This window comes from Macaca thibetana, chromosome 5 (assembly GCF_024542745.1).
Source record: "Macaca thibetana thibetana isolate TM-01 chromosome 5, ASM2454274v1, whole genome shotgun sequence".
NCBI lineage: Eukaryota > Metazoa > Chordata > Mammalia > Primates > Cercopithecidae > Macaca > Macaca thibetana.
This window is the reverse complement of record NC_065582.1, coordinates 35,413,990-35,430,414: the sequence shown is the minus strand read 5'-3', so window position 1 is coordinate 35,430,414 and position 16,425 is coordinate 35,413,990. Positions and strand designations below refer to the sequence as shown.

Below are 16,425 nucleotides of genomic sequence, written 5' to 3'. Positions count from 1 at the left end.
ATATACATATATACATACTATATGTGTATACATACACATACACTCACATGAAAGCACATATGCTGCTTGCTCTCCATATATTCTGAGGCAAACGCAAGGAATGCTGGAGGCAGTTTTAGGTCCAGAGTGAAGGTTAGGGATTCGTTAAAAGCCTGTGATGTGGAGGCTCTTCTAGAATTTGTTTTTTAAAATGCATCCCTGGGCTTGTGCCAGGCCCTGATTTCACAAAAACCTACTTCCAGGAGGGGTCCTGCTTCCAGGAGGGGACCTGCTTCAAAGATGGTTCCCTCCTGCACATAGCTCCCTGCCTGGATCTCCATTCAGCCTCATACCTGCAAGAAGGGCAAGAGGGCAAGAAGGAGAAAACCACAGCCAAGATGGAGAAGGTGTGCAAGCACTCAGGGGAGAAGGAAAATTCGAAGCTCTGATAACCCATTTCCAGGCACCAGATGTTAAAAAGACTCAGATTATAGAAACATCATGTTCCTCACCTTCACCAGGGCTAAATGTGTCATTCTCTGGTCATCCTGAAAACAATGAATTGATCCTTTTTGGAGGTGAATATTTTAATAGCAAAAAAACTTGCTTACATAACCACCTCTATATCTACAATACCAGAAAGGACACCTGGATTAAAGTCAAATTCCCAATTCACTTCTGGGGCACTGTGCTCTCCAGGCTGTGGTGGTGCATTGATGTGACAGGCAGGTTATGAGTGTTTGCAAGGGAGCTTTCTTCTCCTGACGGACAGCAGTTCTACCACTACAAGGATCTCTGTGTCCTGCATCTGGCCACCAAAACCTGGGAGCTAGCTGAATCAACAGGGGCTCGTTTTGATCACAGTGGACAGCAGACAGTAGCCTGGAAGACACAGCTAATTCTTTTTGGTGGTTTTCACGAGAGTAATGTTTTAAACCCATTATTGAATTCTAGGATGGCATTATACAATTGTCTCAAAATCTATCAAGAATACATTTCTAAAGCCTTGGATTAATATTTGGGTGTGCATCTATTGGGCACATAGACTTGAATTAATATAAATTCCGTTTACTCCTATTTTTTGTTTCCTACATATTTTCTTACATAGAATCAGATATTCCTGAAACCACATAGTAAGGTATTGGCAAAAACCTAACCAAACAGATCATGAATATTTTATTGAATATAAAAGGCTTTACGTTCTTGTTCATTTTTACATGTTTACTTGCAATACATTTAGACTCATTTTCCCCAAAAAATTCATAGCTTAAATAGGTGGATTCTCTCATTAATTTCAAAAGAGAACAATGAGACCAGAGAGGTATTAGTAGGGTCCGTCTATACAAAAGAGTAGTAAGCAGATGAAAAAGAAACAAGGAAGGTCTTCAAAATGTATAAGTGAAAAATGTAAGTAAAGTTTCCAAAATGAAATAAGTGGAAAAAAAAAATCGAAGTGTGGAATGGTGTGTATAGTAGGCCACCTTTGCTATAAAAAATGCAAATTGAACACGTTATTTCTAAACTGTATTTGGAAATGTAAATGGTCAAGAATAGTTAAGGCCAAGACCTATGATAAAGCTAAAATAATTAAGAGAGATGTTGCTAGCACTAAAGTGGATAAATAGGTAAAAATGAGAATAACCATTTCAGTAAGTGGTGCTGGGTTAACCATAGGGAAAAAAATAACAAAACTTCATCCCACCAGATTGATAAAAAGTAAGTATGAAGTTAAGAAAACAATAAGAGAACACCCTCATATCCCTAAGATAAGCAAATATTTCTTAAAAGAACACAAAAATCACTAGCTATAAAGGAAAACAAACTGAGAAACTACTAAGCTCTATTATGATGAAGAACTTCTGTTCCTCAAAAGAAACCATTAATGATAGAAAAGGCCAGCCACGGAATGGGAGAAAAATATAGGCAATAAATATATCCAACAAAGGACTTTCAGGCCAAAAATATAAAGAACTCATGCAAGTCAGTAAGACAAAGATCCAACAGTAACAATCGAAAATGAATAAAGGATTTTCTTCTTGTGAAGAACAGACACTTCACAAATTATACAAATAGCAATAAGCATGAAAAAACCTCATTAGTTATCAAACAAATACAAAGTAAAACCCCAATGTGATATACCATTACATAAGTACTATTATTGCTATAATAGAAAAGGCATTAAATATCAAATGTTAGGGAGAATGTGTAGCAAATGAAATTTTCATACTTTACTGGTGGGAGTGCAATTCTACTCCTAAGTATATACGCAAGAGAAATGGTTACATTTGTTCACCATATTGCAAGTATAAGAATGTTAAAAGAAGCACATCCTAAAATGGGTACCATTAATTATAGGTTAAAATTATTGTATATTCACATAAAGTCATACTATAAACCAATGAGAATGAGTGAACTATTGCTATACACAGCAGCGTAAATGACTCCGGCAAATAATGTTCGGCAAAAGAAACTCGATAGAAACACATACTGTATGATTCCATTCACCGAAAGTTTAAAAAATTGGTATACTAATGCTTGGTGTTAGAAGTCAACAGCGGCTTCTAAAAAGGCAGGGATGGGGGGATGGGGAGGTGGAGGGAGGACGGTTACAACAAGAAGCAAAGAGGGGGCTTCTGGGTTTTCTCATTTGCTTTTTAATGTTTTCTCATTTGCTTTTATGGGTCTGTTCATTTTGCAAAAATCCATTGAGCTATACACTTATTATTTGTGCATTTCTCTGTATGCAATTTTATATGTCAATTTAAAAGTTTAACAACAAAAAAAGGCAAAGAAATCAAATTGAAAGTGCCTTCACTGATCAAGAATGGGTCAATGAGAACATCAGAAAGGATAGGGTCAGCAATGTATTGAAATACATTAAATTTTTTAAAATCCAGGAATTTATACTCAAACTAGAAAAAAATTATTGTTTACCTTTGGAGATAGTTAAGACAGCAAGTTACTATTCAAAAAATCTGGTAAAATAAAAACAAATAATAAAGCCTTATCCTGCATTTCCTATGTGAATTACACTTAAGAGTAATCAAATAGTTGTGAGAACATTTTCCTTAGTTGAAGAATTCCAGATAATAAATGTAAAGGAATAATAGAATTCAAAAGTTACCATTCTTCAGCCTGTAACAAAATAATGGTATGTGTCTGCTGATGCAATAAGAAGCAAATGGCATCACCTAAATGAATCTGAAAACAGTCAGCTCTCTGTCTCTAATGCCAGTTTATAGGAAATAGAGGGAATGGAAGAACACGGTAAATGAATCCCAAGGATGTAATCAGCCACATTTAGCATGTGGAAAATCAACCGGACAAATGACTTGGTTTTTTTAAAAAACCATGGGAGAACAGGTAAGAGGCCTGACTGTTATACATGGAAACTTAAAGAATATATCAATCAAATCAATTTGTGAACTTATTGGGATCTTCATTCAAAGAAACCCACTATAAAAGACATGTTTAGATAATCAAGAAAATTTAACATAGAAAGGATATTAGCTATCATTAAAGCATTATTGTTAATGTTTTGTAGCTCTGTGTTTTCAAAGTCATTATTTTTAAGAGATATTATTGAATTATTTGTGGGTGAAATAACGCGCTTGATATTTGCTTCAAAAAACTTCAGCAAAGGAAAGAGGCAGTGACACATGAAGCAGAATGACCCAATTGTTGATCATCATTGGTCCTCTGTGGGTCACATAATCACAGTGGCTCACTCGTAATTATGTTTAAAATAGACTTCACACATAAAAACTTACCCCGTCCTTAGCTTTCACCAGGAGATCATAGGTAGCAGGATCCCTTTCCCTGTCGATATCTTGAGAAACACAGATTCGCCCATCATGAGGGTCGATCTGGAATGCCTGAGGTGCTTCATAGCTCAGAAATCCATCATAAAGAGAATACTCAATAAAGCCATAGAGTCCTGAATCTGCATCAGAGGCTGTCACCTATGAGACAAGAGGGTGATTGGGAGGAAACAGAAATGCTAGCATTACTTTTCAGTTAGTCATGAATTATTGCAATAATTTTCACAACCACATGACCCCCATAGCTATTCACAAAGCCTAGGCTTTGGTTTTATCTCTCTCTCCTCGCTTACCTTCTGTGATAATTCCCCCTTCACTTTTCTCCTTTCTTTGTGAGTTCTCCTTTTCAATATCTTTTGCCCACTCATATCTTTTCAGATGATCTATGAAAGTTTGAGGTCCTTAGGGCTCAGCCCTATGTTCTTTTGTCTTCTTATTTCATTCACTATACGTAACTAATCTCATCCAATCTCAAAGATTTAAGAATACCCATAGGATTAAGGACCTGACAGCCAAGCTGTTGATTCCCTCTCATACCTAGGCCTTCAAGTGATAGGCTTGATGCCCCCCATCTTTGAGAGCAGCAAGGGGAGGGCCAAGAAATCAAGACAGTAAATGCCACCATTACTAGAAACCCAATCCCAAGGACAGAATTCATGCTAGAATGTGAGAGTTGAGTCTCCCTGGCCAGCTTTCCTTCTGGGAGTAATGTCCCAGTCAGAGCCCTGCACAGTGGTATAGCATTTGGTCTGCAGGTGCCTGTAGGTACATGGGGAATGAAATCCAGCCCATGCTGTGCTCTCCAAAACAGGCACAAACACTGACATGCCCAGAGAAAAAGGCACCATCTTATTTTGCCATACCTACCACTTATGTTACCAGCAATCCTGTGCCTGATAGAAAAGATGAAGCAAGTGAAATTATAAAAGCACTTAACTTATTTATACTAACTGTGGGAGTATACAGTGAGAAATACAACAGGCTCTATAGAACTCAAAAAATTCTCGAGCTCATAGGCTCATGATAGATAATGCTTTTAGTTTACAACCCAACTAACAGTAAGAGCAAACACCTACATAGCACTTATAATAAAAGCAGCACTTTAAGGGAAGACAGGAAGGAAGAGAGGAAGAGAGGAAAGAGAAGGAAAGAAGGAAGGAAGGAAGGAAGGAAGGAAGGAAGGAAGGAGGGAGGGAGGGAGGGAGGGAGGGAGGGAGGAAGGGAGAGAGGAAGGATTCTATGCTATAGGACACATACTCTTATAAGAGCTTAAAATACATTACATACTTACAACCTATAGGTACTAATGTTCATTCTTCAGATCGGACAAGTCAGGCTCAGAGAGTTTATGTAACGGGCCAAAGGTCACATAAAGAATAAGTGTCAAAACTGAAATTCATATCCATACAATTGGCAGCAAAGGGCATGCTCTAATGACCATGATCTATGTGCTGCCTCCCAAATCTGACACCTTGTCATATAATCCTTTATTCACAGAAAAATCAGACCCCAAATCTCTTGAACTTCCTCTGATGCAGAATGTGCTAGATTATGTGTAGCGCCATTCCAAGTAAATGTTTACCCCATGTATATGTTGTTTCTCACCATAATATCATTAACATGAAGGCAACTAGTAATGGTGCCTGTGCTCTTAAGTCTTAGCTGAACTTTTTATTCCATGTGATCAAATTCAACTGGGTTCCAGAAAGCAGAAATATAGAGAAAGTGATCACAATTGGAATAAAAGAGAATTAAGCAGATTAATTCAGAAAGTCCAACTTCCCATTAATGGACATCACAGAAAAAGAGAAGAGAAAACAGATAAAATGAAAAAAAAAAAAAAAAAAAGGAACAAAGGAGCAGCTATTTCTTTGCCACAAGGACACATATGGGCAAGGTCCCCAAAGTCATTCTGACAGGGAAGGAGAGAGATGGAAGAGGCCTTCTGGCTTTTAACTTCTTCAGCCCAGAAGCCGTGCTCAGTTCACATTCCACTGGGCAGAACTAGTTATGTGTTCCCAGCTTAGCTGCAAGGGAGGCTGAGAAAAGGAGAGGAGCATAAGGATATTTGGTGCATACAAATGGTCTCTGTCATACATATCATTTAGTGTAGAATATAAGAAGACAGGCACTTAAGATTATGTAGGTCTCCGAGTAGATGTAGTGAAACTCAAGCAAGTGGAAAGTTCTACCCAGAAATGGCTACCCAATACCATTAGGTTTAGTTTTAGAAAATAACTCTGGCTGTGTTGCATATATTTGTAAGGCTTTTAGGAGGAAGGCAAAAATAAAAGACAATTTCATCACCTACAATATTTGTGCTCCTGTTATACTCATTTAACTCTGGACTGAAAGCAAAATAATCAGCTTTTCATCAATACAATATACACGCAGGAGCTACACTTTAATTACAGTACTTTCCAAATAAAGCCTCACCCTGATAACGTATTCAACAAAGTTCTCAATAAACCTTCTCCTTCATCCTGTTCCATCTTGAGCATATAACTAGAATGTGACTTTTGGAGCTATTTTGAAGTAGTCTAGCTTAGTGGTTCTCAACTAGGGACAAATTTGCCCCCCAAGAAGACATTTAGTATGTCTAGAGACATCTTTGGTTGTCACAACTGGGGAAGGGTTTCTACTTTCATTTAACAGGTTAATTCGAGAGATACTGCTACAATGTATTATATAACATCCTACAATGCCTAAGATAGACTTCACAACAAAGAATTATCTGGCCTAAAATGTTAGTAGTGCCTAGACTGAGAACTCCTGGGCATGATGAAACTTCTACCAACTGGCAGTGTTATTTTCCCGCTTTAATTGTCTATTTTTTGAACTGATGATACAGCCTTTAAATTTATCTTTTCTCTCATCTAACTCATTCTGTAGCAAAATTATTCATCCTGTGCAACCATCTAACATATTTATAAGTTCTTCTCATCATGTCTTCTCATATTGTGATTCTTCTCATCAGTTGGACTGAAGCAGGAAATCCACAAATTTCCCCACTACAAAGAACTAAACTCCAAATACATTTGGTCTATTCTATTCTGACAGCTGTTGATAATTTAGCAGCTCTAAATTCCTGAAGACACCAAATATATCTTCTAAAGCCATATGGTATTCTCAATAACTTCGCCTTCATTGAAAGACACATACGATGAACTTTTAAATTCTAAAATTCATTCTTAGCCTTTAATAGTACATATTAATAAGTAATTCAGCTTATATAAAACAAATTTCCTTATTTCCACTTTCAAGACCTTTTTCTCATCTGGACTTTTGGCAAAGCAAAATGTAAGGACACAAAAGTAGGATAAGGACACAAAAGTATTGATGTCAATTTATGTTAGCAATTCATATTCTGAGTTTCAGAATCATAACATAAGAATGTTTTTCTCCCTGTTTTGACCAAAACACCTAAAAATATTGACCTAGTATTCTCAACAACATGTCCCACCTATTGGGTCTTGAATGCCTGGAATTAATATTGGGTCTTGAATGGCTAGAAATAATTTGACATCTTTCTAAGATTTATATTTTCCAAAATCCATTGACTGACGCATAAAACTTAGGCAAATTGAATAATAGCACATGGAAATGGCTTTGTCAAAGCTTCAAGAGGAAATCTTGCTTAGTTAATAAGCTCCGTGGGTCCTTTCTCCAGAGATGGTTGTTTAAATTGAGGCAAGAGGCACCTGGCCAATTCTATTATTGCAATCTTATGATGCTGATTGAGCATCAAGAGGATATCTCAGGAGGATTTTTATCCCTATATCTACTTACTGAGCCACATTACAGCACTCTCAATAACATTCCTGTGTTCTTCATCCCAATCTCAATTTACCTATTTTAGACAGAGATGAATCTGATACTTTTTACTGTAAACTTCTTCCAACTCAGAATTGTTCTCCCTGAGTCTGATCTTTCACAAGTTTGATGGAAACATTATAAAAATGCAAAATATCAATATATGATTAAAATCCCCCTGATTCCATTATTAGCTTTCTGAGATTTAAACAATTTTTATCAGACAAGGATGCACACTCTCACTACTCTTATTCAACATAGTACTGGAAGTCCTAGCCAGAGCAATCGGGCAAGAGAAATAAATAAAAGGCATCCAAATAGGAAAAGAAGCCAACCTATCTCTCTTTACTGACAATATAATTCTATACCTAGAGAATTCATAAGACTCTGCCAAAAGGCTCCTGGAACTAATAAACAACTTCAGTAAAGTTTCAGGATACAAAATCAATATACAAAAATCAGTAGCATTCTTATACAGCAATAATGTTCAAGCTGAGAGCCAAATCAAGAACACAATCCCATTTACAATAGCCACCAAGAAATAAAATAACTAGGAATAAATCTAACCAAGGAAGTAAAGGATCTCTACAAGAAGAACTACAAAACACTGCTGAAAGAAATCATAGACGACACAAACAAATGGAAAAACATTCCATGCTCACTGATTAGAAGAATCAATATTGTTAAAATGGCCAGACTGTGCAAGGCAATCTATAGATTCAATGCCATTCCTCTCAAACCACCAATGTAATTTTTCACTGAACTATAAAAAACCATTCTAAAATTCATATGGAACTGAAAAAACACCCCAATAGTCAAAGTAATCCTAAGCAAAAAGAACAAAGCTGGAGGCATCACATTATCCAACTTCAAATTATACTATAGGGCTACAGTATCCAAAACAGCATGGTACTGGTATGAAAACAGAAACATAGACCAATGGAACAGAATAGAGAACCCAAAAATAAAGCATCACACCTACACACCATCTGATCTTTGACAAAGTTGAATAAGCAATGAGGAAAGGACTCCTTATTCAATAAACGATGCTGGGGTAGCCGGCTAGTCATATACAGAAGATTGAAACTGGATCCCTACCTTTCACCATATACAAAAATTAAATGAATTTTAATTTCAACCGAATGAATTTTAATTTTAATACACAATAATTCACAATATATAAATATTTAAATGGATTAAATATTTAAACGTAAGACCTCAAACTGTAAGAATCCTAGAAGAACAACATTCTGGACATTGGCCTTGGCAAAGAATTTATGACTAAGTCCTCAAAAGCAATGCAACCAAAACAAAAATTGACAAGTGGGACCTAATTAAACTAAAGAGATTCTGCACAGTATAAGAAAATCTCAGCAGAGTAAACAGACAACCCACAGAATGGGAGAAAATAATCTCAAACTATGCATCTGACAAAGGTCTAATGTCCAGAATCTATAAGGAACTTAAATAACTCAACCAGCAAAAAACAAATAACCCCATTAAAAAGCTGGCAAAAGACATTAACAGACATTTCTAAAAAGATGACATATAAGCAGCCCACAAACATATGGAAAAAATGCTCAGTATCACTAATCATCAGAGAAATGCAAATCAATACCACAATGAGATGCCATCTCTCACCAGTCAGAATAGCTATTATTGAAAAGTCAAAAAATAACAGATGCTGATGAGGCTATGAAGAAAAGCGGATGCTTATACACTCTTGGTGAGAATGCAAATTAGTTCAGCCACTATGGAAAGAAGTATGGAGATTTATTAAAGAACTACCATTCTAACAATAATCCAATTACTGAGTAAATATCCGAAGGAAAATAAATTATTCTACCAATAAATTATTATAGCAAAAACATAGAATCAACCTAGGGACCCATCAATGGTGGATTAGACAGAGAAAATGTGGAACATATGCACTATGGAATGCTGCACAGCCATAAAAAAGAACAATATCATGTCCTTTGCAGAAACATGAATGCAGCTGGCTGCCATTATCCTAAGGGAATTAACACAGGAACAGAAAACCAAATACTGCAGTTCTCACTCATAAGTGGGAGTTAAACATTATGTACATATGGGTATAAAGATGGGGACAATAAACACAGGAGACTACTAGAAGGAGGAGGTTGGGAGAGGGTTGAAAATCTACCCATTGGTTGCAATGCTCACTGCCTGGGAAATGGGATCAATTGTACCCCAAACCTCAGCATCACGCAAACCTGCACATGTATCCCTTGCATCTAAAATAAAGGATGAAATTACAAAAAATACAAATAAATAATTTTTATTACTTCCTTCATGTTAACATCCAGGTAAGAATTCCTCCCTATGAATGTGTCACGAAGACAGGAGACAAACTGAAATCATTGGCTCTTGAAGGCATGTTTCCATGGTTTTTGTATGTTTTACAAGTGGAAAGGATCTGCTTGCATCCCCCGCATCAGGATAACAGGGCTTCCTCCCCTTCAACATCAGTGGTCACTGCAGCCATTTATATCAGCCAGACTCCACCCAAAAGGCATGATGTGACAAGTTTAGCCATAATTCCTCTATCCACTCCCAAGTAACTCTATACTTAACTCAGCAAAAGTCGTGAAAAAAAATAAAAAGGTCTCAGAGCCCAGTAAAAAAGAGCAATAAAACAGGAGTTCTAGGGGGAAAAAATGGCAGCACTTGAGATGAAATTTAAAATTAAATAACCCACTTTTTTTCTTATTACAATTTCCAGTTTTTCTATCCATGAACATTTAACAATTTGTTTGAAGAAACAAAGTTATTAACACAACACACACATAGAACTTTACATAGAAAAGAAGAAAAAAATCATTAAATAACGTTTTACATTTGAAGCACTGGACAACCACTGGTCCCGCAGCTGAAACAGGACTATAATATTCCAGTGGAACTTGGAATCAGCACTGGGGCCCACAACTAATGCAAGTATGCCACGCTCTCTGGACACGACTTGGCAAGTTCACCAAGTTCCAAAGTCTAATGATCGAGGCTTGATCTTTATTTTCTGAATCGTTTGGCAGCCTTTCACACAGCTAGTCATCGCCTCCTTATTGAAACATATCCTTCATCAGACACCACATTATGGCCGTCCTCCTCATGCACCACCTTAACTGACCTCACCTCAGTTTCCTTCACTGGTTTTGTATTCTCTTCCTGGTTTCTGAACACTATAGCACCCGTGTTCTTGGGACTACCTCTTTTCAATCCACACTGACTGCTTGTAGGGGACTGAATGCTGGCCTCCAAAAAAACTCTGTCAGTGTTCTAATCCCCAGCACCTGTGACTATTCTCTTATTTGATAAAGGAGTGACCACTACCTTGTATGGCAACAGACAAGATTAAGTTGAGGATTTTGAGAGAAGAATCTTATCCTTGCTTATCTGGGTGGGTCCTATATCCAACAAATGTCCTTACAAGAGATAGGCAGAGGAAGGTTTGCCCAACAGAAGAGGAGGAGGCAATGTGACCAGGGAAGCAGAGATTGAAGGGATGTGGTCACAAGTCAAGGAACACCAACAGCCACCAGAAGCTGGAGGAGATAAAGAACGGAATGACCCCAGAGCCCCCAGAAGGAGCAAAGCCCTGCTGGATTGCAGACTTCTAGTCTCTAGAATTGGGAGGAAGAATAATTTCTGCTGTTTCTTTTTTTATTTTATTTCATTTTATTTTTTGAGATGGAGTCTCACTCTGTCACCAGGCTGCAGTGCAGTGGCACGATCTCAGCTCACTGCAAGCTCTGCCTCCCGGGTTCAAGCGATTCTCCTGCCTCAGCCTCCCAAGTAGCTGGGACTACAGTGCATGCCACTATGCTCAACTAATGTTTATTTTATTTTATTTTATTTTTTATTTTTAGTAGAGACGAGGTTTCACCATGTTGGCCAGGATAGCCTCGATCTCTTGACCTCGTGATTCGCTCGTCTCGGGCTCCCAAAGTGCTGGGATTAAAGGTGTGAGCCACCACACCCGGCCCAATTTCTGCTGCTTTAAGCCACCAAATTCTTGGTAATTTGTTACTGCAGCCCTAGGAAATTAGCACACTCTCTGAGTGGTCTGACCAGCCCATGGCACTATACCAATCTCTGTGCCAATGACTCCCCAATTGTAAATCTCCATCTGGGCTCCAGACTCTGCATCCTTATATGCCAACTCACACCTCACACATCTCAAGTGACTAATTGGCATCTCAAATGCAACCTGCTCAAAGGGAACTCCTGATTCCCACCCCACTCCACCCTACAATCTGCTACACTCCCAGTCTTTTTAGTGACCTATACTACCATTCACTTTCTGCTACACGCAGAGAGATCCTGTTTAAAATGACACCAAATCCTATTACTCTCTTGCTCAGACGCTTTCAACAACTTCCCATCCTACCTAACATAACCCAAGTCTTTAATCTGACCCCTGGCTATTTCTCTGACCTCATCCCCCACTCCTCTCCAACTCTCTCACTCCCCTCTGGACATACCCATCTCCTCAACAGTCCTGGAAAACACTGGCTTGTTCCCACCTTAGGGCCTTGTACTTAGTGTTCTCTGTGCCTGCAAGGCCTTTCCGCCAGCCTTTAGTGTAACAAGCTCCTGTCTCTAAGATCTACTCTTTGCACACCTAATCAGACAGGCTTTGCTTGATGCTCTAGTCAAGAGTGTCACTTTACCTCTGTCTCACCCTTTTTTTTTTCTTAACCCTGCTTTGTTTTCTTCAGAGAACTTATCTCGATGTTATGTTGCATTATATATTTTTATTTATTTGTGTATTGATAATAACATGTCTTCCCCACTGGAATTTAAGCTTCAGGACAACCATTACACTGATCTCGCCCCACCCCTAACCACCCCTGCTGCATCTCCAGCAGCCATAACACTGGTGCCTAGTTCATACTGAGGTGCTAGAAATGTCTGTTGCATGAATTAATGAATACAAGCAAGTTTAAGAAATAACCTTTACGACTATTTTCTCTATTTGTTCTTCAGAGGAAACATGTAAGAACAAGGTGGTTCATGACACTCATCAAACACTCATTAAGGAACAATAATTTTACTCATAAAACACTATTAACGAAGCTATATTATCATAGAATAAGATCCATAATGCTTTTTCAAAGCCACTAAATGCTACAACTAAAATCAGCTAGGCAGAAAGAAAGAAAGAAAGAAAGAAAGAAAGAAAAAGAAAAGAAAGAAAGAAAGAAAGAAAGAAAGAAAGAAAGAAAGAAAGAAAGAAAGAAAGAAAGAAAGAAGAAGAGAGAAGAGAGAGAGAAGAAGGAAGGAAGAAGGAAAGGAAGGAAGGAAGGAAGGAAGGGAGGAAGGAAGGAGGGAGGGAGGAGGGAGGGAGGGAGGGAGAAAGAAAGAAAGAAAGAAAGAAAGAAAGAAAGAAAGAAAGAGAGAAGAGAGAAAAGAAAGAAGGAAGAAGGAAGGAAGGAAGGAAGGAAGGAAGGAAGGAAGGAAGGAAGGAAGGAAGGAAGGAAGGAAAGGAAGGGAGGGAGGGAGGAGGGAGGGAGGGAGGGAGGGAAGGAAGGAAGAAAGAAAGAAAAAGAAAGGAAAGAAAGAAAGAAAGAAAGAAAGAAGAAAGAGAGGAAAGGAAGGAAGGAAGGAAGGAAAGAAACCGATCTCAAAGCATGTGGAACTATTAAGATGTTGGAAACAGAACATCTTTTAAAAGGTTTTACCTTTTAAAATGTATGTTCAGAGAGACTCTCACAGCTATTAGATGAATAGGCTGAATACATATCCTCAAGTTACAGCCTGAAAAAGTTGTTACAATAACATGTTTTTATTGCCTTAATTGAAGAATGAGTTTAAGAAACCATGAATTCTATTACTTAATTATTGTCCTTTCTTCCCACCTCAAAAAAGCAGTCTAAGGAAATTTTGTGAAAGGAGACCAGTGGGGTTTAGGGAAATGGAAAGTAACTTGTCCTATAAGGTGTTACAAAATAAACAATTAAAATAGTGTGATCTAATAAAAGAATTGGCAGGCAGATCAATAGAACACAAAAGCAAGACCTGAAACGGATCCTACTAAAACTAAAATTGTATATAACAAAGAAAACCATTGAAGAATGTGGGTTTATTCCCATAAATTGCTAGAAAAATTGGCAAAATACATGAGGAAAAATCAGGATTGATATTAACCTCAGACCAAAATAAATTCTACACCAATATGTTAAATGTAAATAATGAAATCATTTAAAGCACAAAGAATATATAAAGAAATATTTGGCTGATCCTTACATTGAAAAGAAATTTCAAAGTAAAGAAGAATTTCAAAATTAAAGCAGATCACAAAGGAAAAAGTCAATAAATTGACTACATAAAGGCTTAAACTCCATTATGTCATAAATATACACAAAATATTAAAGGCAAATGAGGTATGATATCTGCAACAAATATATATTAAAATGTTAATGTCCTTAATATAGAAAGAGGCCTTCAAAAATAAAAATAATATGGATTTCCCTGTAAAAAAAAATGGCCAAAGGACATGAACAGGCAATTCATAGAAAAATATATTAAAGATATTCAACTTCACATGTAATTAAATAAATAAAAATAAAATAATACTTCTGCCTTCCAAATTAGCAATCATTAAAATAATATATTAAGTTGTAGAAAGATGTATTAAGTATATGCTTATTCTTATAGCCCATCTGAAAAGTAACTTTGTGTTTTCCACATATACATGTTAAACATTCTCCCGAATCTAAAAATATTCATCTCTTTTGACTCTGTTAGCATATTTCTAAGAATATACATAGAAAGATATTTGTATGAAAAACATAATGTGGCATTATTTATTCTAAAATCCGAATGTCCAATCAGAAAAGAGTTGTTAAATAAATTAAAATTCATTCATAAGAGAGAATTCAATGTAGTCATGAAAATTGTATATTTAAAGGCACAATAAAAGGTTCAAAATATTGTGTTGAGTAAAAAAAAGTAACTAAAAATTACATATAAAAATCCCATTTATGCAAAAAAAATTCAATGTATAGAATTTAAAACTGAAAGGAAATAAGTGAAGGGTTAAGTGATTTAAGGTGGGGAATAGGTAATTTTAATTTTTTTATTCCATTCATTTCTTTCCCAAATTTTCAAACATACATGTAATTTTTGTTTGTTTGTTTGTTTGTTTGTTTGTTTTTGAGACGGAGTCTCGCTCTGTCGCCCAGGCTGGAGTGTAGTGGCCTGATCTCGGCTCACTGCAAGCTCCGCCTCCCGGGTTTACGCCATTCTCCTGCCTCAGCCTCCCGAGTAGCTGGGACTACAGGCGCCCACCACCACGCCCTAATTTTTTGTATTTTTAGTAGAGATGGGGTTTCACCGTGTTAACCATGATGGTCTGGATCTCCTGACCTCATTATCCGCCCACCTCAGCCTCCCAAAGTACTAGGATTACAAGCGTGAGCCACCGTGCCCAGCCAAATACATGTAATTTTATGGAAACATTATTATAAAAAAGATGAGCATCAAAAAATATTAATCCTAAAAAGAAATTATATTTGATAGGCATTGGCCATCTGTCTTGAACTATTATGAGTGCATCTTCACAGTACTGGGTTCTTGAAGACCCACTACAGCATGGATGGGGGAGGAGTCACAGGACTGAAGGCATTCCTGATGTCTAAACCAGGGGTGAGCAAGGGCGGGACAGTAAATATTTTCGGCTGCACAAGCCATAAAGCCTCTGTTACAACTACTCAACTCTGCCATTTTAGCATGAAAGAGCCATGGACAATAAGTAAATGAATGGCTGTGTTCTAGTAGAATTTTATTTACACATACCAATATTTGAATTTCATGTCATTTTCAATTATCATGAAATATTATTTCTCTCTCTCTTTTTTCAAGCATTTAAAAATGTAAAAACCATTCTTAGCTTTTGTACCAGGTGGTACAAAAACAGACAGGAGGCTGGATCTGTCTTTACCAGAGAGAGAGAGAGAGTTTTTTTTAAAGGACCTAAACTATTTGTCTTCAAAATGCTTTCACTGAGTGAAATTTTTACATCATGACTTTATATTTTACAAAATTTTCATTTTAATCATGTTTGTCATTGGAAAAACTAAAACAGAAAACGGATCTGTTACAGGATCCAGTAATTATTTTATCAAGATCCTTTTAACTTTAAATCTAATCACACTCCACGACCCCTGCCCCTCCAAGCAAAACACACACACAAATCAAATGAAACAAAAACCTCTCCATGGTACCTATGCGAAAAGGAATTGAAGGAAGTTAGTTAGAGAAATAGAGCGCCCACACAGGAGCTCTTCTCTACCTCTACCAAGCTCTTCTCTTTCTCTACCAAACACACTGTTTCAATAAGGCGTTGTCTGCCCTCACAGCTAAGATTACTCATCTTTAAGAGAAAAATTAATTTATATTTATGGCATAAAAATTAGGTTGCTGGTAGCTGATCCACAGACCGGCACTTAAACATCATTTTAGTTACTTGCTTTTGAGTTATTAAATTATTTCAGTGAACTGACCTAGGCTGTTGATACTGTTAACCCTGTGACAAAAGAATAGATCGAAATATCAATTGTAAGTAACTGGCTGAGTAATGTTCAAAAGTCACCTCACTTTTATATCACTAAGTCATAATTCACACACATACACACACACACACATAGGCTCCAAATACACCTACATCATCTTTCACTTCCAGATACACCTGAAAAACAAGTTATGACGTCTACTTTCCCAAGTTCTTACTATACGACTTTCAAATTCTCTTTTTAACTGTTTATCAACATGTTTAGTTCTGGTTCATATGATC

At 37.0% G+C, this 16,425-nt stretch overlaps 1 protein-coding gene across 1 annotated transcript in view; it reads right to left on the bottom strand.

Annotated features, from left to right (window-relative positions):
* DCHS2 (dachsous cadherin-related 2) overlaps positions 1–16,425 on the bottom strand; it is a 269,651-nt gene that overhangs the window by 151,641 nt on the left and 101,585 nt on the right. Inside the window, exon 2 of the mRNA XM_050791988.1 lies at positions 3,750–3,941. Within this exon, the coding sequence (XP_050647945.1) occupies positions 3,750–3,941 (192 nt within the window). The remainder of the gene's footprint in view (positions 1–3,749; positions 3,942–16,425) is intronic.